Source organism: Podarcis pityusensis (genome assembly GCF_964106645.2).
Source record: "Podarcis pityusensis genome assembly, chromosome: 7".
NCBI lineage: Eukaryota > Metazoa > Chordata > Lepidosauria > Squamata > Lacertidae > Podarcis > Podarcis pityusensis.
In genome coordinates, this window is record NC_138031.1 from 21,217,017 (window position 1) to 21,240,300 (window position 23,284).

At 39.2% G+C, this 23,284-nt stretch overlaps 1 protein-coding gene across 9 annotated transcripts in view; it reads right to left on the reverse strand.

The window, feature by feature from the left end:
• OXR1 (oxidation resistance 1) overlaps window positions 1-23,284 on the reverse strand; it is a 224,462-nt gene that overhangs the window by 7,005 nt on the left and 194,173 nt on the right. For 4 of the 9 annotated variants that reach the window (XM_081012560.1, XM_081012562.1, XM_081012564.1 and 1 more), the window contains 5 exons: window positions 21,130-21,848; window positions 19,132-19,297; window positions 18,237-18,393; window positions 5,508-5,588; window positions 96-218 (listed from right to left, as the gene is read on the reverse strand). In XM_081012560.1, the coding sequence (XP_080868686.1) occupies window positions 96-218; window positions 5,508-5,588; window positions 18,237-18,393; window positions 19,132-19,297; window positions 21,130-21,848 (1,246 nt within the window). Of the gene's footprint in view, window positions 1-95; window positions 219-5,507; window positions 5,589-11,886; window positions 12,025-18,236; window positions 18,394-19,131; window positions 19,298-21,129; window positions 21,849-23,284 lie in introns of those variants that run through there. The other 5 variants (XM_081012563.1, XM_081012568.1, XM_081012561.1 and 2 more) reach the window with 4 other exon arrangements.

The following is a 23,284-nucleotide window of genomic DNA, read 5'->3' on the forward strand; positions in this document are numbered from 1 at the left end:
AATATTTACTTCAACACTTCAGCTTTTTACAGCAATGTTGAATAAAATGTCATAGCTATCATTTTGAGGACCGGCATACCTTTCTTATTTCATACCTTTTCAATTTGCTCCGGTTGTAACAATTCACTGGGGTCATTAAGATTTGGCCGAAATGCCTCAGGCTCCAGGGTCGCCTTTATCGTTCCCTGTGTTGAAGGTGTATCTTCCCTTGTGGTGATCTGCAAAGATGGAGGAAAAATTAAATAAGCATTCAAAATACCATGCAACATATCTGAAAATCTGAAAACACTTGTTAAAGGTTTCAAGACCTATACAACTATACTCTTCCCTATTGTAAGATAGCCACAACATGCTCCAGTATACAGTACATTGAATGACATATTAAAATAGCTTCTGGCTTTTTTCCTCATCACATATCTTCTGTAATATTTGAAATAAAAGTTTTTAACCGCTTGCAGAATATTTTCAACTGGCATGGCACAGGGCCAAATGTGACAGATGGTAGCAAATTATTGTCTGCACCAGTCCCATCATTCAAAGAAAGGAAGGAAGGAAGGAAGGAAGGAAGGAAGGAAGGAAGGAAGGAAGGTGAAGGCCCATGCTAGCCCAATTGGGAGAAAACCACACTGGGAGGAGACTATTTTGCTGTTTAAATTGGACCTCCCCAATCTCCAGCTTTCTGCGATTTAAGATAACCCAACACAAAAATAATCAACCATCAACTTTAGCCAGGCTCTTAAAAGGGGGGGGGGGGTGATCTATTAATATTTTTCTAGTTAATACTATATTAATTTGTGTTTACATTTAAAGGATGCATACTGACCCCCAAACAGGAGCCACAGTACACTTCACCATCCACCCCAAGTAGCAAGCAGCTTCTTCCCACTGATGAAATGCAAATGACAAATGTACTCATCAGTGATTCAAATGCTGATAAATGCACCTGTATTTCTCCCTGCAATGCCTCAACTGGGCCACCTGCCCCCCCCCTTTAAGCACAGCATAATGTTTGCCACTTTAAGACAACTATTTTTCAAAGCCGAAAAACATCTTAGGGAGGAGTATCAGTCAGTAAGTGTTGTGCATAGCCAACTTCTGCTGCAAATAAGCAAAATTGTGTGTGTCCCGAGCTTGTTCTGATGTACAATATTTCTGAATATTGTACATCAGAACAAAATATGATGAGTGCATTCCAGTGCTCAGATTAAGTACATAAATACACACCAAAAAGCTTCCATTCTAATTTTGGTGAATTTAGTAAAAAAGGAGTTTATTCTCTCTTTTGGAAATGTCACCTTACTGATTGGCACAGTGTACTTACTTAGGGCAGAATTACACATTCCTGTGGCAGATCCCAAAACAAGAAAATGGACATCTACCAAACAGCTTTAAAACCGCAGGGTGGGAAAAGATTTCATGCAAAGCATGGGCTACAGGGATAGTGATGCAGCTGCAATTTGGGGGGTCGTCTAATATGCCCAGTCGCCTAATACGCTGGGCAGCTCTGCGCCGGGAGAAAGCCACCCAGCACGGAGCTGAGCCTGCCCACTGCTGCTTCCTAAGCATGGAGCCCGCCTACCTTATACCTGGCGTATAAGGTGACCCCCGACTTTTTAACCTCTTTTACGGGGTTAAAAAGTCGCCTTATACCCCGGAATCTACGGTAAGCAAGAAACATCAGCTCGCTTTGTAGTACAGCTCAAGATTTCTTTAAATGGACTTTCTCCACCTTCCTGGACACATTCCTGTTGCCATTTACATATGATCATATAAGTTGCTATAACTGTTTTCTGAAGCCAACTCCTAGGGGCTGTGGGAGCTTCAGTCCCCGCAATAAAATATTTGAGGGGGCTGGGCATTGCTATTCAAATGGTGTGCGTGCACAGTGTCATGTGATCGACTATGTGGGGAGGGGCTTACCTGGGCCCCCGCAATATTTCATTTAAGTTGGCATCCCTGCAGAACCATTATGTATGTATGTATGTATGTATGTATGTGGGGTGTGTGTGTGTGTGTGTGTGTGTGTGTAAAACACAATTATTTTCTGAAACACATCTATCTTTCGAAACTCCATTTATGGGTGGGAATGCCCTCTGGCATCCAAATTCTGGACCGAGATTTTAAAGATTTATTATTAGTAGTAATTATTATTAAATGTCCTATCCATGTTTTCCCACAATGCCCTTTTGAACTTGTGGGATGACCTAAGGAATTACGTGGCAGCTGGCTGCAGTGAGAACTTCTGTGGCTCAGAAATGAAAGACACTATAGGACTTTAAAATCTCTCCTTGTGGTACAACAATATTTCAGAGAAAATAATTCACAAACATGTTTCAAAGGATAAGGAAAACCAAGAACATTCCTATGCAGTTTGGTGGGATTTCATTTCTTTCATGTCAAATCTTCGCCACCAAATTGCCAAGTTTGGTGATCATGATGTGTCTTGCTCCTTTTATTTTTTTCCCCATTACCTGCTCTCTGTTTGTTTGTTTGTAAAATAAATCTGTACTGCTCCTATGTTTTGTAACTTTGTTTGGGTTTTCTTTTTTGTCTCTACTTTTGATTTTACATTAAAAAAAACTTTGTTAGAAACCCTCCCTAAACAAACCTTCTCAATTCAAGGAAAAGGAACAAAGACGTCAGAGATATTCTTTAACACATAAGCAACCCAAGCATGCTGAGCTATGCAGTTTACTGAGTGCATGGCTCTTTTATCTCCTTCCTGGTCTTTTATTATTATTCTTGCAATCTTTGTATAGCAGAATCTGCAGATGTTGACATGTAAAATAAAAAAATGGTTGGGCTTAACATGTTATCCAAACTCAGGTTAAGCTCTCTCCTCGCTGACCATAAGTTGTTCCCCCTCCTGGCTAACCACAAGGTTTGTTCTTGGCTATAGTTTGTGGTTAACGAGTTGAGCGAAAATGTTAAATACCCATTCCATGTAAAAGTTTTCCCACTTCTTCTAAGAAAGAAGTATTATCACACAAAACAAAAACGAATCCAAACATACACATTAGTTACAAACTAGAGAAAGTTATAGTATAGTTGCAGGATGTGGTGCATTTGTCTCAAAAATGTTAACCAGTGATGCTGCTGGCAAAATGTTTCATTACAATTAAGAGAGAATTTGCAGTCCTGAAGCCCATCCTATCCCTTGACTGTGTTTAAGGAGTACTCCTGTGCCACAATTTCTCTTTGGAGAAGGAAACAATAAAGTTTATCAAGCATTATTTTAGCTCTCCTTCCTACTGTATAGTGGCAGGTGCTATTTATATAGGTAAAGGTAAAGGTACCCCTGCCCGTACAGGCCAGTCTTGACAGACTCTAGGGTTGTGCGCTCATCTCACTCTAGAGGCCGGGAGCCAGCGCTGTCCGCAGACACTTCCGGGTCACGTGGCCAGCGTGACGAAGCTGCTCCGGCGAACCGGCACCAGAGCAGCACACGGAACGCTGTTTACTATTTATATATTTCAGTTATTGTACAAATAGCTATTGTACAAAAACCAAGTTTATCTACTGATCGTATTCTGAAATATGGATACAAATATCTGAAAAGTACAAGCAATTCAGCATCCAAAGTTAGCAAATAATTCATATGCAAACCGGTATTTTGCTGAACCGCCCAAGTGACATTTTTACCCATAGGAATATAATAAAATGTTGGTTCCCCCATCTATTCTTTCCCCATACTAAATTATATCCACAATTATAAGAGGCTATCTTTTGGAACATTGAACCTATTAAAGACATTATCCCAAAGCAGAAAAAGTAACCTTGACTCACATTATCGGGACTCTTAGCTCATTGCTAGATAGCATAAAATAGGTCAATAAGGCACCACTTGAAACATTAGCTTTTCTGGTAAGCAGAATTAGGAAAGCAATGAAAGCATTTTCTTCCACATTTAGCCAATTGTAAGTATTAGCCAGAAAGACAAAGATTTTAAAAAACCCTTTCAGTTCAGTCCATATCTCAGTTAAGTTGAAACATATTTGGATTTATACTGATTTACTCAGACTGAAGTGAATGGCATTATAGAGGCTTAAAATCCAAATGCTTAGCCAAGCTCTGGATCAGAGCTTTTATTATTCATTTGATAATATTCAATGCGGTTTATTTCTTCAAGCTTTAGAAAATGCTCGTGCAGTTTTAAAGATATGCTTTCAGCAACAATGTACACAACTATCTTCATGTGTACATATGCCAAAGTGGAAAGAAGTGTATCTGCTGAGAATGCAAAAGTGATGGCAAGAAGCTTAGAAAGGGTTGGCATTACCCAAGAAGCTTAAAGCAGTGGAGTAAAGGGGGAATAAAATTGTACATCTAGTCTGTTCTTTTGACTCAGGACAAGGGGTACCATTTGGCCAGTGCAAAGTATGAGAAAAACTAGCCTCTTCGGTGTTGAGCCATACATAGGGCACTTCTTTTAAGCTTTCTGACTTGTGGCCAATGATACAGATGATCCTTCACAAACATTTAAAGGGGGTTTAACTAATATTGCAGTTGGGAATTGCATTCTCTTTTGAAATGCTCTTAATTCAACGCAAACTTCCATCCCAAGCTGTGAAGTAAGTCCTCAGCAGTCTAGAAAAGATCTGCAGCAACGAGAGCAAAACTTCAAAAAATAAATAGAAAATTCCCTTGGGTATAAAATAATTAAAGCTGAGCCAAAACAGTCTTTTTAGTTCTATTTTTACTTCTGTTATTGCCTCCATTTTATGGCATGGTTTCACCTACTAGCCCCAAATTTCACCCCCTTTTTTTTTGTCCAGGTCCTGAATTCTAAAAAGTAAAGGTGCTGATTTTTAAGATTCAGTGGTACAGTGCAGCCAATCCCTTCGGCCACAGTGAACCTTGGGAAGCTATCCCAACCCACAGCTAAAGTTTACGCGGAGTTCCTTTACTGCGAACCTGCCAACCTTGTCTACAGCCACAGAGGATGGAGAAAAACATACCAAGAGCATAAAAAGGAATCCTGCATGAGGTTTGGCTTAGGGGAGCCGGGAACTGGTTGAACAGTCTTCAGTAACCACACATCTTCTGCTCAGAAGAGTAGAGAGATTCTCAAGCTGCGTTCCATGTGCTTGCTCAGGGTCTATGTAGTTCCCATGAGCATTAAAAGCAGCCTTGCCTTGGGGAGCTTTCCTTTGGCTTTATCTGATCTGTAACTAGCATCCAGGATTTGGACAAAACGTGAAAAAGCACTTTATTTTAATAGATTTTTGCATGCAAAATTTGCATGCATTACAATTTTGACATGAACATTGAAAGTTGCAAAAGTTTGGCTAAGCTCTAGAAGTGAACCACTTGCCACAAATGTCATAGCATTCAGCCATACCACTACATAGGGAGACAAATTCATGAGGAATGAATTTTCTGCTGGGTTCTTGCAGTGTTGTAACCAAGACAAACACAATGAATATGAGACTAGTCTGATCAAGGACACTACAGAGAAAGAAGTTCTAGCCTCTGGATGAGGGCTGGTTAACTACTTAAGAGAGCACCTTGAGACGTCTGCAGAGTGTGCGCAGTTCTTCACTATTTAAAGCATCGATCCTGCGGTGATACTCAGCCACTGACACTACCTGAATATGGAGACAGGAAGACAATAATTCCACTCATAGTTAAAGAAAAATAAAGAGCAAGAAAATAAATGACAAGATTATGGAGACATTGGGCAGGGTTTAAAAAAAAAAGGACAAGCAACATACAAAACAAAACATAAATGAAATAAAATGTAATTAGACGTTTATCATTGTAGTGATGTGATGCTCGGACACATTTCAAATTTAGAATGAACACATATAACAACAGACATTCCCAACAAAATAGTACCAGAAATCTGATATATTTTCATCGGAGAAGCACATCTTATAAAATAGTATGTAGGCATACACATCACTAAATAGTTTCCTTTCTTAAATGCTGCCTGTCATTTTTAGCTGGGCATCAATGCTGACTGATGAAAAACAAGTATATTCTATAATAGCTTAGATGTTAGGTGACCACAGTGCAGTGCCATCAATAGTTTTGCATTCTTCTTAGAACACTAGTATATCAGATTACTTATAAGTAATAAAACTGCCTAAAGTTACTTGTGAAAATGTATGCAGAGATACAGTTTACAAAACTATTTGTGTCTGTAGAAGAGTAAGCAATTATGTAACTATAAAACAGAATATATAGATTTTTTTTTTGAATGAACCAAAGTGATGGAATCTAGCCAGAACTCTCAGTAAGCTTAACTTTTTCTTGTTCGTTATAATACAGCAGCTGTAGATCTTAAAGCAACTAACTGCAGTGTCAATCCCACTGCACAATAGTACCGGGGAGGCTGATTGGCTCCATCCAACTTTAAGGATGTTTCTGGAATCTCACACCAAAGATTGGATTATGGGAATTCATATGGATTCAAGGTGCAGTACATTAGAAACTTCTAATATATTAGAAACAGTCTTCTTTAAAAATGCTGTCTGTTTTCATGAAAGAAAGAAAACTAATCTAATTTCTATGTTTTCTGTTTACCAAAGAAGCCGTTAATGCTATTAATATCGCCCCCAAATTGGGCTGCATCCAACAAAGTCATTCTGTTAACAAAGGAACTTCCCCTCCCTGCAGACCTCCTCCAAATTTGTTCTCAAGTTTTCCCCAGCCCCCTGGAGCAGATTAGTGGGGGTGTGGGAGTCCAGTTGCACAGACACAAGTCCTAGCACTAAAGGAGCTACTTTGTCGGATACAACAATCTCAGCTGAAAGACACGCCCCGTACTTATCATGCCCTCAGGACTCTCACAAGGCCATCCACATGCCTCACTGGCCCTGCTCCATGCCCTCCCCCAAGAGAATTTTGCCTGACTGGACTGTATCTGTGAACTATGATAATACCTTGAGAGGGTGCATATTTGTAAGCCTCTGGCTTGGGTGTGGCTGGAATGCAGCCTATTGTATACAGCGGCGGTGTCCAACCGGTCAACGGGTAGATCGCAGGCAAGTAATGTTTCCGCCTCCCGCCAAAAAAAAGCTCAACAACCCTGGCCAATCCCCACCCCCCTCAAAATGCACGCTCCTCCTCCCTCCAATGACAATGGGTAGATCACTGCCAGTTATTTTATACTGGGAGTAGATTGCAGTCTCTTGGGAGTTGGATGTGCCTGGTATACAGGTAAGAGTCACATCTTTTGCTCTGCCTACTTATGCCTCTGGACCTTCCAGCCACTGGCATGCAAGCACTAGCATGAACAACTGCCCTACAAGGAAAGGTTACATTTGTGGCTTTGGAGGTTTGTGTGGCACACACACAGCGGAAATATAAAATAATGCATCTTGTAGAGAAAGAAAGTGAGGAGGCATTTCTCTCTCACTATAATGAACGGTGGGAGATGCAAGACAAAGTGAAATATTTTATCACAGAGTACATAGTTAAATGGTGAAATTTGCTACTAGAAGATGCGGTCATGGGCACCAATTTAGGAGCTTTAAAACAGAATTACAGAGATTCATTTACAAAATTTATATACCGCACAATATAAAAATCTCTAAGCATTTACATAGAATAAAAACTTTTAAAAAACTAAATAAAAACAGAACAAAATTTGAAGAATTTACGGAAGGTAAGGCTTTCAACAGCTGCTAGTGATCATAGGTATTTGCTACCTGCAAGGATCAGAGGCAGCAACGTGATACTGAATGCCTGCATCTGGGTAACCACAGAAAAGGTCTATTGCCTATTTCCTGCTTGCAAGCTTACCATAGGATTACGTTATAGGGCTTTATATATGCTTAAGTCATAAAAGTGTTAATAACACAAGCATGGGTAACCTAATTAACACCTGCTCCTCATGATACACTGGAATGGTTTTAGGTGAGACCACATGGCATTCTGTCAGTTTCTCTACAAACATCCTAGGCAGTGATTAAACCCTCTCACAAACCCAAAACAGTATGGTGTCAGCAATATTCTGATGACACACAGCTCTACTTATCCTTTACATCTGTAGGTGTGGCAGTGGATATGCTGAACCACTGTAATGCCTCGTTAATGGACTGCATGAGAACCAACAAACTGAAGCTCAATCCAGGTAAGGCTGAGGCATTGTCTGTGGGTGGTTCCCTAGACTGGATGGATGGGAGGTTGCCTGCCCCTACATGGGCTACACCCCTTTCTGAGGGAGCTGGTACACAGCTTGGGGTTACTTATGGATTCTTTGCTGTCGTTTGAGGTTCAGGTGGCCTCAGTGGTGCAGTGCCCTCCATCAGCTTGGGCTGGTGGCCCAGCTGCACCCCAATCTGGACAGGGATAGCCTCCCTTCTGTTCTCTATGCTCTGGTAACCTCTAGGTTAGATTACTGCAATGTGTTATTTGTAAGACTGCCTCTGAAGATGGTTTGGAAACTTCCGCTGGTGCAGAATTTGGCGACCAGGTCGCTTATCTGTGCAATGCTCTCCCCAAGGAGGCTTGCCTGGAGCCTTCATTGCATATATTTAGGTGCCAGGAAAAAGTTTCTCTATAACATTCTATGCCCTTTTAAATGTGTTTGTGGGAAGGGGAGATATTCTTCTGTTTTTATTTTATTATGTATTTTGTGCTCTTATTTTCATTTTTATGTTGCGAACAACCCTATGATCTTTGGATGAAGGGCGGTATACAAATTTAATAAATGAAATAAAAAAATAAATAAGGAACTTCAATTCTATTAGCTGTGGCCTGAATCAAGATAGCGGCTGTCTGCATTTGTACCCCCCTACAACCCACCCATGCCAGGATGTCTTATGGTATTGCTTTTGGAAAGGTCAATGTAGTGACCTTTAAAAAACATACATTTTAAAAAAACTTTCACATAACTGTCTGCCTGCACTTTTTGAATTTTGATTTTCTCTCCATCCTTATCCCTCTTCCACAAACATGTGGTGCATAGCTGCCAACTTAGGATAACACTCAATATACCTGACTCTAACCCTTCTATCAAGGGTTGCCAAGCTTTATTTGACAGTGGGAACACGGGCAATTTTGAGAAGATGCTGGAGGTTCCAGTCACAAAATGGCTGAGCCATGGGCCATAGCATAATGCAAAATGCTGCCACAGAAAGCGACATAATCCCATATAAATACAGCATGCCTCCCTTCAGTAACAAGACATATATGTGGGTGCCACTGGGCTAGCTCACAATGGTTAAGCTCTTTGCACTTCTCCTCTGCTAGGAATAGAAGGGAGGATGGGTGCTCAATCCTTGCATTCAATGAAATCTGGAGACGCTTGAGGAAGTGCTTTCAATGCAGGAGAAACCAAGTCAGTGCAAACATGAACTGAGTAGTAAAGGCAACTAGTCTCTTGTGCACTGTGAGGTACTGGCACACATACACACAAGCCTGCATGTGTAGATATGTGAAGTTCCAGAAAAATAGGAAAAATTCCAAAGGAAGAATTTAGCTCCCATGCTTTGGAGGAGGGAATAGGGGGCACAGAAAAACATCTAGTTCTCCTCCCTCCAGATTTCTCCAGGGTACTTCACCTTCTTCACATATTTGCACAGGTACCATGTTGTCAAAAGCTCATACACAGCTACCCTTTGGGGGAAATGCTTACAACGGCAGGTGAAGTCTGGATCCCCAAACTGAAATTAAGAGCATACCAAATTTCATTTTAATCCATGTTAGAAATGGTCACATGTAAGGGCAGAAGGGGTTGGGAAAGTTCATGCAATCATCTATGCAATCAGGGTGCACATTTTACAGATTTGTTCAAGTAGGTAAGTTAAAGGTATATGATCCCTGGATGGTTGAGTCCAGTCATACGCGACTATGGGGTGCGGCACTCATCTCGCTTTTTAGGCTAGGCTGAGTGAGCCAGCGTTTGTCCACAGACATGTGGCCAGCGTGACTAAACTGCTTCTGACACAATGGAACACCATGACGGAAGCCAGAGCACACAAAAACACAGTTTACCTTCCCGCCTCAGCGGTACCTATTTATCTACTTGCACTGGTCTGCTTTCGAACTGCTAGGTTGGCAGAAGCTGAAACAGAGCAATGGGAGCTCACCCCATCATGCGGATTCAAACTGCCAACCTTCTGATCAGCAAGCCCAAGAGGCTCAGTGGCTTAAACCACAGCACCACCCGTGTTCAAGTACCAGGAGTTAAATGAGGATGTACTCAACCAGTGAAAACAATTAGAGTTAACTAAGAATACAGAAAGAAGGACAATGATTCGAAATAGCTAATACGGTACACATTTTAAAATCAACACCCCTAAAATGCTGTTTCAAGTAACTTCAGAATTAAATAAAATAATTTTTGATTAAAGGAGGGTAACTTTCAGACGGCCTACAGAAAGAACTCTGTTCTGGTGCTGCACTGCAATAATCTCAAATGACACCACACAAATACATTCAGAATTGAATGCAATCATTTAGGTTTTTTTCCACCATCCCGTGCAAATCCAGAGAAACATCTCAGCTATGTAAAGGATTCCAGGCAGCATCCTTATACCCGCCCTAGCACTTTCTCTTTATTGTGCTATCTCACATATTTAGTGCTTTGAGGCCGCTACTCACATTTTACAAACTCTGGTTTTTAGAGCATTGTGAGAGTGAGATGACAGGCCTCAACTTGATGTAAGACTTAAAGGAGCTTTACCTTTAATTATGTGTCAAAATGTTTGGTAATGGAGACATCTTATCTCAGAAAGAGATGTACAAGCAAGAAAAACAATGTCAAAGTATGATTTCTATACCTGCATGCGAAGTTTCTCCCCATAGATGAGTCACCATTTTCCATTCCTCATTTCCAATTACATTACATGTATTATATTATGTCTGTCTCTAAACAAAGAGAATAGAATGCAAATGACAGTGCCTAAAAATATGCCCAGACCCCAACCCTAATGTCAGATCATTATTATTTTCTTTCCTATATGAACAAAAGAGAAAGGATCGAAACTGATGCAATTACCAAGACACAGAAAAAATGTGGTATGTTCCCCCCCATGCCTTAATTAGTCCCATTTTCCAATTTCAGATTCTTAAATCAGTATATCATGAAATACCACTATGACAAACATAGAATTTGGCATGAAGTACAATTCCAGTTAGCAACTGCTTACTGTGAGGAAATACTCCTCCCTCCTGAAAGACGAATTAGTTTATACAAGTCACAGTAAGTTCTGCAGAAAGTAGCCTTGCAACTACAAGCAGAAAATCCATGCTTTTATAATGCACTTGGTTACAGAACTTCTCTCAAGTATTCCACATGCAGTTCCTTGCTTCCTGTTTCTGGCAGTTACACAAGGCACTCACTGAGCTACAATGACAAGCCAGACACATAGTGACTATCCTCCATTTTATTTAAAAAAACCAACAACTTCAGTGGCACTAATTGCTTCCTACGAGTCATTTTCAAAATACTAACATATAAAATAAAGATAAAATAAAAATAAGCTAACTTCTGCACACTGGATTTCAGATTCAATACAAGGTCTTGGGATACAATTATTCAAACTTCATATTTAACATTTGGAAAAACGTGCGTATTTTTAGATTAATGCTATGGTTTGTAAATAATCTTTAGCTAAAATACACAAGAACAAGCAAGTTGCTATAACAAACTTCCTAAAAGGCATTTTCCCTCAATGCCTACAACAAATTGCTACATCCTATGTTTAAACCAAATCACTTTAAAGCATTATGCTCAGGTTGCAAACTTCAACTATTAAGTAAATATTGTACTGTTCAGAATTACAGTATCTTTGTAAGGCAACAATTATCTAAAATTTAAAATTCTGCTGGTAATCTTAGAATTAATAAAGCAGGAACTACTGCTAGTTTGCCATGGTATCATCATCAAAATGACGGCCAAAACATCAATAAAATATTTCTCAAAGGAATTACCAGGGTATATTTATTTTTCATTGAATGGTGCTTTCTTCCTTTCTTGCCATACCAGAAACGAATCATTTCCCTTGGAAAAATAAATTAAAGCAATTTTAGCTTTACAGGAGGATTTCCACACAACATTCTCTCTACCTGCTTTCAATTCCAGGCACAGAAGAGTCTTGCTAGAAGACAGAATAACGTGCTAGTCACAGACAACTGACTGACAGGACAGAAAGCTAATCGGTGAATAGTATGCATCCACTGGGGTGTGTCTTGCCTTGTGAATGAACAACAGGAATGTTTCTATATTCAAGGGAGGTTGTAGTGCACTAAAGTGCTCAAAAGGCTGAATAGTTTAAAGAGACAGAACAGTATTTTAGAATCTAGTAAGAATTATGTCAAAACAGAACTGCATCTCTTCAAGAACAGTGTTAACCCACAATTAAATACATAAAATGAAAACTGCCATTTGTTTCAGTTAACTAATTTTAATAAGCTACACTTGTTCTTTTTTGTGATCACAACTTTTCTGGAAGAAATCTGATTGACATTTTGCACTTAAATCTTTGCAGAAAAATATGCTTTTAAATAACACACATTGCTGAAAGTATGCTAGCCAACCATCTCAGATGTTCTGTCTGATACAATTGTGTAGTTGAGAAGTATCAAAAGGGAAAGAGGGAGTTCTATGCATGTAGGTAGACAACTGGGCAGTGTCTCGTGGGATAACCTGAACCCCAGGTTTCTCAGGTGTAAATGGAAGTAACAGTGCCATCAATATTAACATTTTGAAATATTTTGAGGGGGGGGGGAATCCTTGGGCACCTGAGACTAGAAGTAAAGCATTACAGACACAAACATGTATATTATGCACACCCTGTAACTCAGTCTCACAGACACATATAGTATACCCCATGAAAACTGATTGTATATGCAGTATACAGTCTGTGTATGCGGTAACATATAATAGTACTACAAAAATGTTTCACAAAGTAGCAGTTTCACACATTACTCTAGCTTAAACATCTACAAAGAAAGTGATAATATGCCTGTACAAGCCTTGAAAAAGAATTACGCAGCATAGGAAGTGTACCTTCCCACATCCCGATAATGTTTATAAAGATGTCTAGTTGAAAGGGGCACAAGCAAGATTTGTACCAATAAAAAAATTATTACATGAGCAGCACAAATTTTATACAAAACCCTATTTAAACAATGTATCATGTTCTTTGATCACGGAAATGAAGCGCATTTTGGCCTTACAACAACAGTTAGGCAATAATAATAATAATAATAATAATAATAATAATTGTCTGATGCCACCCAGTACGTTTCATCTGCAGCTGAGGTTTCCCCAGATTGCTGGACAGGGTGAAAAATATAGACAGGTGAACAAAGGATTTAAGTCACCACACAACTCAAACCTTTGCACTACAGCAAATTCCCTAGGTACATTTCTTTATTTCATATGAAATAATTTAAATTGTGCAATGACAAACCTACTCACATAAATTAGCTTTGGTTGCTACGTGGAAAATATGTATATTCTCCTCCTTTCCCTGCATGTGGAGAGAAGAGACAAGACGTGCTATGCTCTGGTCTACCACACCCCCCTTACATTTCACAATCGTTCCTCAGAGGCAGAGTGTTATAGACTTTCCTAGCTGGCCTGAGGTCCTGCAATATACAGGCTTTTCCTCTACACACCCATCTTGGCAGGTATTTTGCTGGCTTTGTAGATGGAAGATTAGATGGAAAAACCTGATCACCTTCCTGTCAGACAATCCTGACTGGAAAGCATCATCTGTACAATGAATTCAAAATTGGAAGGATGACAGAAAGAGCTGAAAGGTGCATGCGGTGCAAACAGGCTGTTATTGGATAGCAACAGCATCACTGTGTGCGTGTTCCCCATAACCAGGTCAAGCAAGACATAGCTGACTTCCCTTGTGAAGCATAAAGTTGTTGGGGGTGTCTGTCTCTCCATTTCTGTGTTATGCCACACTGCCTATGGGAGCCATCCTGCATTATACCACATCTTCCCTGTGGCGGTGACTGGCACTCCCAGTACACTCGGAAAATTGAAATGTGCCTACTAGTCCAAAAGGTTTGGCAACCCTGAGCTAGGGAGTTAAGAATTCACTCTCACAAGATGCAGTGATGGCCCACAATTTATTTTCTTTATCATATCTATATCTATTGGCCTTCTTCCTAAAGGAGCCCTGAGCAGCAGTTTGGATGGCTTTAAAAGAAGATTAGACAAAGTCATGAAGGCTGGCTATATTCTACCTCCACTGTCAGAAACGAAGTGCTTTTGAATACCAGTTGATGAGAACACTATTTGTGGTTCTGGGCTTTCCATGGGTATCTGGTGTGAGAACAGGTTGCTGGACTAGACAGACCTTTGATCTGAATCAGCAGGGCTCTTATCTTCTTATGTAAAGGTAACTTCTATCATCAGGTTACAGGCAAGAGCCACATACTAATGTTCCACTAGTGTCAGTAGTCTTTATTTACAAAACCTAAGTTGTTTTTACAAAAACATCATGATGCGTATTTCAACATGGCTAATCTCAAATTGATGATAACATATGGGCCTCTGGGGGAAGTTATTTTGTTCTAGTTTGTTACAAAAGCTAGTTCAGGATTACAGATGCCAAGTTATTTCAGCTGTGTGCAATGCACCTTGAAATGATTTGTGTATTTTGCTATTCCCTTGATACAGGATAGGTAGCAAAGTTGTTAGGAAGAATCACTAAAAAGGGAACACAAACTGAGAGGAAGAAACTAAGAATTTAGTTTTTACAGTACTGTAGTTTCAAATTCTTCTAATGACCAGATGGAGTGAAAAAACCTCAAGAGGAGAAACCAAAAGTTGGTGGCCTCTCAACTGCACCAGGAGAGACCACCTGAATCCCTTCTCTTCTGTCCTCAAATCACAGCCTGATATAATAGGTACTGCAAAGTGGCTGCTGAGGGAGGTTGATATAATGGCTGCTGTCAGGTGACAGTTCTGCCAGGTGCTGCCAGGTGCTTTATAGGAATATTTAAATCAGCGCAGTATGAAAAAAGTATTTGATTTGTCTCTCGCAAACACAATCATATGTAGCAGTACACCTAGGGAGAGCAATAATATGAAGTTGACTGTTATGACAACATGTCATCTTACAAGGCTTACACTCTTTTTAAATGTCAATTTTGCCCTCAAAATTGATATATGACAATGAATGGTTTACAACCTACACATGCACATTAAAAAAAAATAAATCCTGCCTCTTGTCAAAAGTTATTTTGACCTTGATACCTTTAACTTTGACATAACACGCAGGGAGACTTGCAGAGCATTTGAATTCTCAGAGCCATGAAGATGAATGTAAAGAATAAACTAAAAACAGAATTTAGAGACTGCAGAATCTTATTTCAAGGCTTATTAAAGAAAGGTGGGGAAAAGTTTCACGGTTTATTAGTAACGGGAATTAGTCCAAATATTGGAAAGCATCCAAATCCTAATATTTTCAATAAGCATTACACCTGCTATTTGTATCAATACAGGATGTGGTTTCTTCAAAACAGCTTCCAATAGAACTGGACACAGGTCAAGCAGATTTATTCTACTGCAGCTTAGAAATACCTTTTGCAGGTTATTTATTTATTTTTAGGTTAGTGTGCAGGTGTTACTGGAACTGGAGGGTCTGCGCTAGAAACTGTAATGCAGGTGACCTTCTCTCAAGGGTTGTATTGAGAAAAGTTGTATTGTTGTATACCAACCTTGGAGCACAGTGAAGTCCCCCCGAATTTTTATTATAATTTGGCATAATATTTGAATTGTTTGATTATTGAATAATATGTGTAATTTGGAATATATGATGTGGTTTGATTGGATTGTTAAAATGGAAAATTTAATAAATATAATTTTAAAAAGAGAGAGAGAAGTTGTATTGTGCTGGCAGGAGGGGCAGTCCATAAGTTAGTGGCTCCTCCTATGTAGAAAAATATATCGCATCTGATGTTAAACAGAAAACAATCTGAACAGGTATTTGCATTGGAAAGACAGTTCCAACAAGCTTACAGTCATTCACCTTTTTACTATTTACCTCACCCACCAGCATCATGTATTAGTAATTTTGTGTTGAAATAGGCAATGCATGCACATTTGTTAATTGTCTTACACAAAATTGATTTTTTTTAAAAAAAAGTTTGCGTTACTGTATGTATATCACACACAAACAAAACTAACAAACCACACTCTTGCAAACGGCAGTAAGCACTCCAGTTGAATTCCTATTTTTTTAAAAAGACTTGACAGTACAAACCTATGCATGTGTTTAGAGAGGCTTACTCCAGTGAGTGTGCATGGGAATGCAGCCAGAGATGGTAAAGATGTAATTTGGTACCTTTCTATAGGGGTAAAATGCTGCTTTGATCAATGTTACATATCACTAAAGTCCTTCTTCCCTTTTTCCATCTGGAAAGTGCTGAAGTGTAAATTTGGTGAATTTACAAGATAAACTATGGACTTGATATACTGAGCAGTAAATGGTAAAGTTGGGGACCAGAAAACCAATGTTCTGTACATCAAAATCATTTAGCCCAGAACTGTATGTTGCTGACATCATAGCTGAAAGCAGCCTTTTTTTCTAGAATAAGTTTAATAAAAAAACCAGACCAGAAACCCCCCCACAAAACCTCCAAACCCCATAAAACACTTAAAGAGTAACAGAGGCATTAAAATGTCTATCATCAACAATACTGTTCAACTGTTTCTACCTTTAACACCAGATACGCAAAGGATCATCACTAGGCTTTTCTGTATCTTTTTCTCTCAACAATCCACAGCTATACACCAGCAATATCTGAGTAGGTAACTTACAGACTGCCCACACACACTAGGGAATTAATGTTGCTGTTTCACTACAGAGACTAAATCAAAGACAGGCATACTCTTCCAGTAGCAATAACCTACTGCTGGCAAGAAAGCCATGAAATGGTTGACTTCAGGAATCTTTGTCCTGAAAGCTCCTGTAAGAACAGCAGAGTATACTAAAAATGGATATAACAATGGTCACTTGCGTTCCAAGAGAGCAACTCAGTTTTCATTATTTCAATGTCCAAACCATAACTTCCTCTGCTTTTTATGCTCCTTCCTTTTAAAATGAATCTTCAAAGACTGCTAATACGAGATTCTGATCTCTCAGAAAAGAAAGTGCAAGGACTAAAAGCATTAACCTTTGCAAACTGACTTTTGCTAGGATATTCATGAAACGCTCTCAGTAATCACTGAATTCCCATAACAAAAAGTATATAACTATATACCTATTATATGGAAATTTTATTTTAAGTCTATTTTAGATTCATAAAATGGCAATATCAAAATACTGAAAAACAAATGTACGTTAAACAAGCAGTCAATAAAGCAGAATTCATTGTTTTCTATCCCAGAGATGCTTAATTTTATATGTAATCTGTTTCTGCACAGATGTCACATTAAAATTCACTCATATTTTCCTGTCTTGATTTCGTAACTAATAAAAAAATACAGCAGATTCTGATTCAAATCCAGGAGTAACACACTGTAACGTTTAGAATCAAGACCAGCAACTGGAACATCTACAACATCTACAAAAGATGAACCAAGCAAGTCTTCATGAGCACAACAAGCGTACACTGAGTCACATAATATTATGGAGTACATAAGTGCGTGTGTTTAGGACACCAGCACACAACTAAAATAACATGTTAAGGGTATGTACATAAATACATACATACATTATACTAGAAACTAAGCCCAGGCAACACAAACATTTGGTTTATTACATGTACAAATTAACATGCAGGTCTATTTTTCCTTTCACAAAACAGTACAAAACTGCATATATCTTTTGCAAGGTAGCAACTGTTTGAGCCAAAAGCTCATCGGTTTCTTTAGCAATGAACAAATGTAATGGTAATCTGACCGAACTTTTCAAACTGGGAAAGGAAGCAGGGTGAGGAGTGGGAAGTGATTGAGATAAGTAAAATAGTGTGGGGTGGGCTCAATTCCTTCTCAACAAGCTTGCAATTCATGGAGAAGAAAAGCTGCTGGGAATGAAAGTCTGATAAGGAAAATGTTTTACACTTTCCCTTCTCCGATTGCAAATTACCTCTCTCCAAAATGGCTTTTCCAATTTAAACAGAGTCAGACTACATGTTATATACACACCTGCATGTAACAGTAGTTTGGCTCAAAATGCACCCTAAAAATAGAGATTGCATTAAAAAACATCTAATTTATATTTCCCCCATGGACATTCTTCATATAGAAAGTTGAAATCTTTCAAACAAAAGCTAGGTCTTCCAGTCATTAAGAAATCTTTAAAATAACTTACCTCCCACTCCTTAGCAGATGCTTCATTAATTGAATCTTCACTGGCTTCAGACTCAAATTTTTTTACCACCATAAACCCAGGCTCTCTACTTATCTCCTCTGTATCTGTATATATTTCTGGACTCCACTGAACAAAAAAGGCATACAGATGCTCAGTCCTTTCAGAGAGCAAAAGAGAAAAGTAGTTACTGAACTTTCAAACTTACAAAGACCTTACATGTTTCAAATTTCTTCCAAATACCTTTCCACTGTTGCTTATACACTATTCTCTTTGAAAAGAAAGAACTTGAGTGGATGTTCATTACAATTTTTAATAATGTATTCCAATGAAAATTTAGAATACAATCACTCAGAAGCATAAAAGGGACTACTAATTTTTCTGGAAAACTATTGTATTGTACTTCATTCTTTCATCACTCATCCCTAAATAAAACTAGTAGTACCAAGAGCCATCTTTCAATTGTTTACAGGCATACTGACTAGTAGCCACTGAAAACCTTATCCATGAATTTGCCTAAACAAATTTTAAGCCATCAGCACAACTTGCGACAGTGAAGTCCATAAATTAAAAATGCGTGTCTTTCTCAGGCATCAGTAATATTGGGGAAGGCCAGGTAAGCCCTGCCTCGCATAATCGGTCACAAGATGTGGTGCGCATACATCATTTTAATGGCAATGCCCATTAACTTTTTTGGGGGGTGGCCCCCTCAAATATTTTATTCGAGGGGTCAAATGGACCTCGGCCCCTACAAGTTGGCTCCTATGAGCTGAAGACTTTCAGAGTCTGGTAGAAAAATAGTTTGGTATACTGAAAGAAAGCAGCAATTGTTAAGCTGAAAAGTGACAAGGCACTCCTTTATGATGGCTATATTTACAGAAAAGTGTTCCCATCTTACCTTTCTTGCGGCACAGCAAACCAGTACTCATGTTTCTTATCTCTCTGTGCATACTGTTGCATGGATGCACTTGCCTGTGATACAAATGTTTTTCTCATTGGCTTGCCAACTCTGAGACATAAGAACTTGTGTAATCGATGTCTTCTCTTCTCCTTCGTTAGAGAACCTTTCATTAAAGACGATATTAAATGTCAGGTCTTTCTTGGCAAGTTTGATCAGGTAGTTTACTAATGCAGCAAAAGCAACATGGGAGGCAGCAGTTATGAGTTACTGGTCTGTGAAGCCACAAGTAGGTGCTGTGATTTTGCAGTGGTTTGACTTCACCCCCGGAGGCACACTCCATTGTATCTTGAGTCAGACTGATGCCAACAACTTATAAATCTCTCTGCTTTTATGCAATTGCATGCTGGATAACCCCTCTCCCCCTAAATGTGCCCTTCCAGTTCCTGTGGTTATTGCATTCAGTCGAAAAATATGCATACCCTTTCCAGTTGCTCTCTTTTCTCACAGCTTGAACTCACCCAATAAAGAGTCATTTTCTCCTCATCTGTGCAACTAAAATCCTGGTTAATCTCTTATTGTGTCTTGAGTTTCTCAGTGTTCTTTTCTTACAAACACTTTGTACTGTATCCTGAAATCTGCTGTCTGTCTTTTTAAATACTTCCCCCCTCCCTTTTCACAGGATTCCCCATTTCATCTATTGAAACTCCTTTAAATGCTTTCCTTCTCTATCTGAACTGTCCTCATTACTTTATCTTTGTGCACTCTTTCATTCTTCCAAAACTAACCTTTGAAAACTGACTTTGGTCTATAAGCCAAATATAGATTGGAATCCAAGTACCTGAAAGAGCATCTTTCTCACTACCAGATCAGGCCTTAAGGGCTGCAGGAGATGGCCTGGCTGTAATTCCATCAAAAACCACAGTAGTATGACACATGGCAACATCTTCTCTCTTATGGCATTCCTTTCCATTGGAGATACAGATGTCCAACAGCTTTGCATGTAAATACATATTTTGGCTAGGACAATGAATTACCTTTTTGCTACTGCTTTCATTATTGTTGTGGGTATGGATTTTACACTATGGAAGTTTGCCATCATAAATAGTTGACTTTATCTACTTAGGTTGAGACTTTTATTCTAGTATGGCCTTTTATTGTCTAGCATGGCCTTTTATTCTAGTATGGCTTTTTTATTTATGATTTTTAATGTCTAGTATGGCTAGGCAAAAACAAGTAAGTGACTGTTGTGTCTGAAACAAAAGGGTTATAAATTTTAAGGGTCCCACTGCACATAACAGTATCTTCTATTAGCAGTGGGGAACTTGGTGGCCTCTACATGTTGTTGGACTCCAATTCTCATCATCCCCAGTCAGCATGACCATTGGTCGGGGATCATAAGAATATAAACAGAGCCTGCAGGATCAGGCCAGTGGACCATCTAGTCCAGCATCCTGTTCTCACAATGGCCAACCAGATGTCTGTGGGAAAACCCATGTTAGATAAAGCTATTTGTTGTTCTCAGAAAATTAATGTATTAAAAGCATTTCTCTTCCATCTTTCCATTAAAGGATCCCCAAGTGTTTCATGCAAAGAATGTTACATGAGAAAAATGCTAAATGTTTCCTTAACTGGCATACCTGTTGCTCATAATCTACAAACTGTGTTCTGAATGCAAACGTGGTAAATACTTCCAAGACACGTTTTATCACTAACAACGGGAGCTATTCAATGATGTGTGATAAGGTTACCTCAAATAACAAGATGCTAAAAAAACTACTTTGTGTTCATTTAAGTATTTTTAATAATAAAGACAAACTTATGACGCAAATTTATATTTAATCATCTTTAATGTAGGCGTATGTAATTCTTCCAGCTATGACAACTACTTCTCTTCCTCTGTCAGTGGACTAAGCTGGTATAGGAATGGGCTATATTTTCCAGCCACACCACTGCTAAAAATATATACATATTATACTCTAATATATACTTACTGACCTTCTATTGTTCCATCAGCTATTGCTACTTTGTGCTTCATTTCCTTATGTGCATCTTGGTGCATGTTATCCCTTTGTTGTTTAGTTTGTTGCATAGTATGGCTTTTCCAAAGTTTCCGCAGCATATCAATATCTGTCTCAGAATCTTGAGTTGGCTCTTTCACAAGTTGCCCCTTATTTGTAGCATCCCTTTTAGAACCATTTTCTTCAGAATGCAAACACTCCTCACCTTCTGGTACATTTTCCTGATCTGTGCCATGTGGTGTCTCTTGAGCATCAGCAGTAGTTCCCTCTACAGTGTCTTGTACTTCTTTTAGTGTTGTGTCTGCCGATTCTGAACCCACAGTATCGCTAACAGACTTGCTGCCGTCATTCAAAGGATGTTCTAGACTGGAGTTTACGTTACCAAGTACATTGGCAGAGTCTGAAATAGCTGTTACATGTTCTGTGGCAGTCTGATTTACTGTTTGGACAGATTCTGATGAGGCTCCAGAAGATTTGTCTTGCCGAAGTTCATCTGAAGAAACAAGCTCCTCCCTTATTGGAGAGAGTTCTGATTCAGTGAACACATCTTCCGAAAGAGACTCCTCTGTGCTCCTCGGAGCAGTGCTGGCACTATCATTCCCTGTATCTCGCATCCTTGAGTCCATTTCATCAGTATTGCTTCTTGCGATTTTCCTGAAATGGTAGAGATCTTTTACAGACAATTGATCCACATCACTAAAAGAAAAGGGGGAAAAAGGGGGGGAGCTTTATGTTATAATCTAATAAGCTAGACAACACCAATGTTTTTACTAGCCACATTTTAATTGTGTAAGTTGGGAGGCTTATTGCATATGACTCTCCATCAAACTCAATTCCACAATGTACCTGATTAGCTTCTTGCTTTATGGCAGATGGATGGGACCAGATACGCCTTATATTTAAGCACAACCCTGAGATTAATGCTCTACCTACTGAGCTATCCCTCTTGTTTGAGGGATGGTTATAAACATTTGAGAGGTTGGAATAGATGCAATTCCATCTTCTCCAGTTCTGAATTTTGCACAATAAATGGTTTAAACCAAGGATGTCCAATAGGTTGATCAGGATTGACTGGTCGATCCCTGGGAGGTTTTGGCCAGAACCCCCCAAAAACGGAACTGTCCTCCCTAAAAAAAGCTGAACAACTTTGGCCTGAAACCTCCCCCCCAAAAGGGGTAGATCACTGCCATTTTTTCCCCTGTGAGTAGATCACAATCTCTTGGGAGTTGGACATCCCTGGTTTAAACTAACCATTTTTTGTACAAAGTACCATGAATTCAGTATTTTAAAATGAGGCAAGAAGTTGATGATCGGAAAGAGATATTCTATAATACAGTGATAAACACATTATATTACAACTGCAAATACAAAACGGACTGACATCTTGTTAAAACAGTATATTATAAAACTGAATACAAATGTTCAAATGAAAAATAACAATGCTGATGTGATGCTGAAGATAAGAAGATGCAAAACCGTTTCTCTTTCTTCTTTTCAGCTTTATATAGGCAGAAACATTTTACTATTAAAGTATTTCTTGATGCCAAACCATTTTTTACTCTTGAAAGTAAATAAAATTATTCAACAAAGCTCAGAAAACACATTAAAAACTTTACTAAGAAAGACTGCAGGACTCTTTATCCCCCACCACTTCAAAGAGTAACATCCAAAGGAAGGCACATGGGCTTGCCTGTGTCTGAAAGGCTTTGGGCAAACACAAAACCAAAGCTATACCCTGCACTTCCTCCTGAGAAATGGCCTGAAGAGAGATACAGGCTCATTTTCCTATTGAACGGAATCCTCCTCCCTCCACTAAGCTTAAAGCCCAAGAGAGGAGCTAGGGATTTCCCCTGAAACAGTGCAACAGGTTTCACTATGAGACCAAATTTATCTGTTTGCTTCCCATAATATGATTGGAGGAAGTTCTAGTGTGGTGATAAGTATTTATTTTTCTGAGTATCTCTAATCATTAAATACTTTTATAAAAAATAAAAAATAGCAGCCTGCATACCGAAGCCTGGGGCGCGCTGAGCAGTGCGCCCTGGGCTTCGGGCAGATATCCGCAAGCCTGTTCTGGGGGCTGTGGTTGGGGGAAGCTCGGGCTTCCCCCGCCCCAGCCCCGCGCCTGGGGG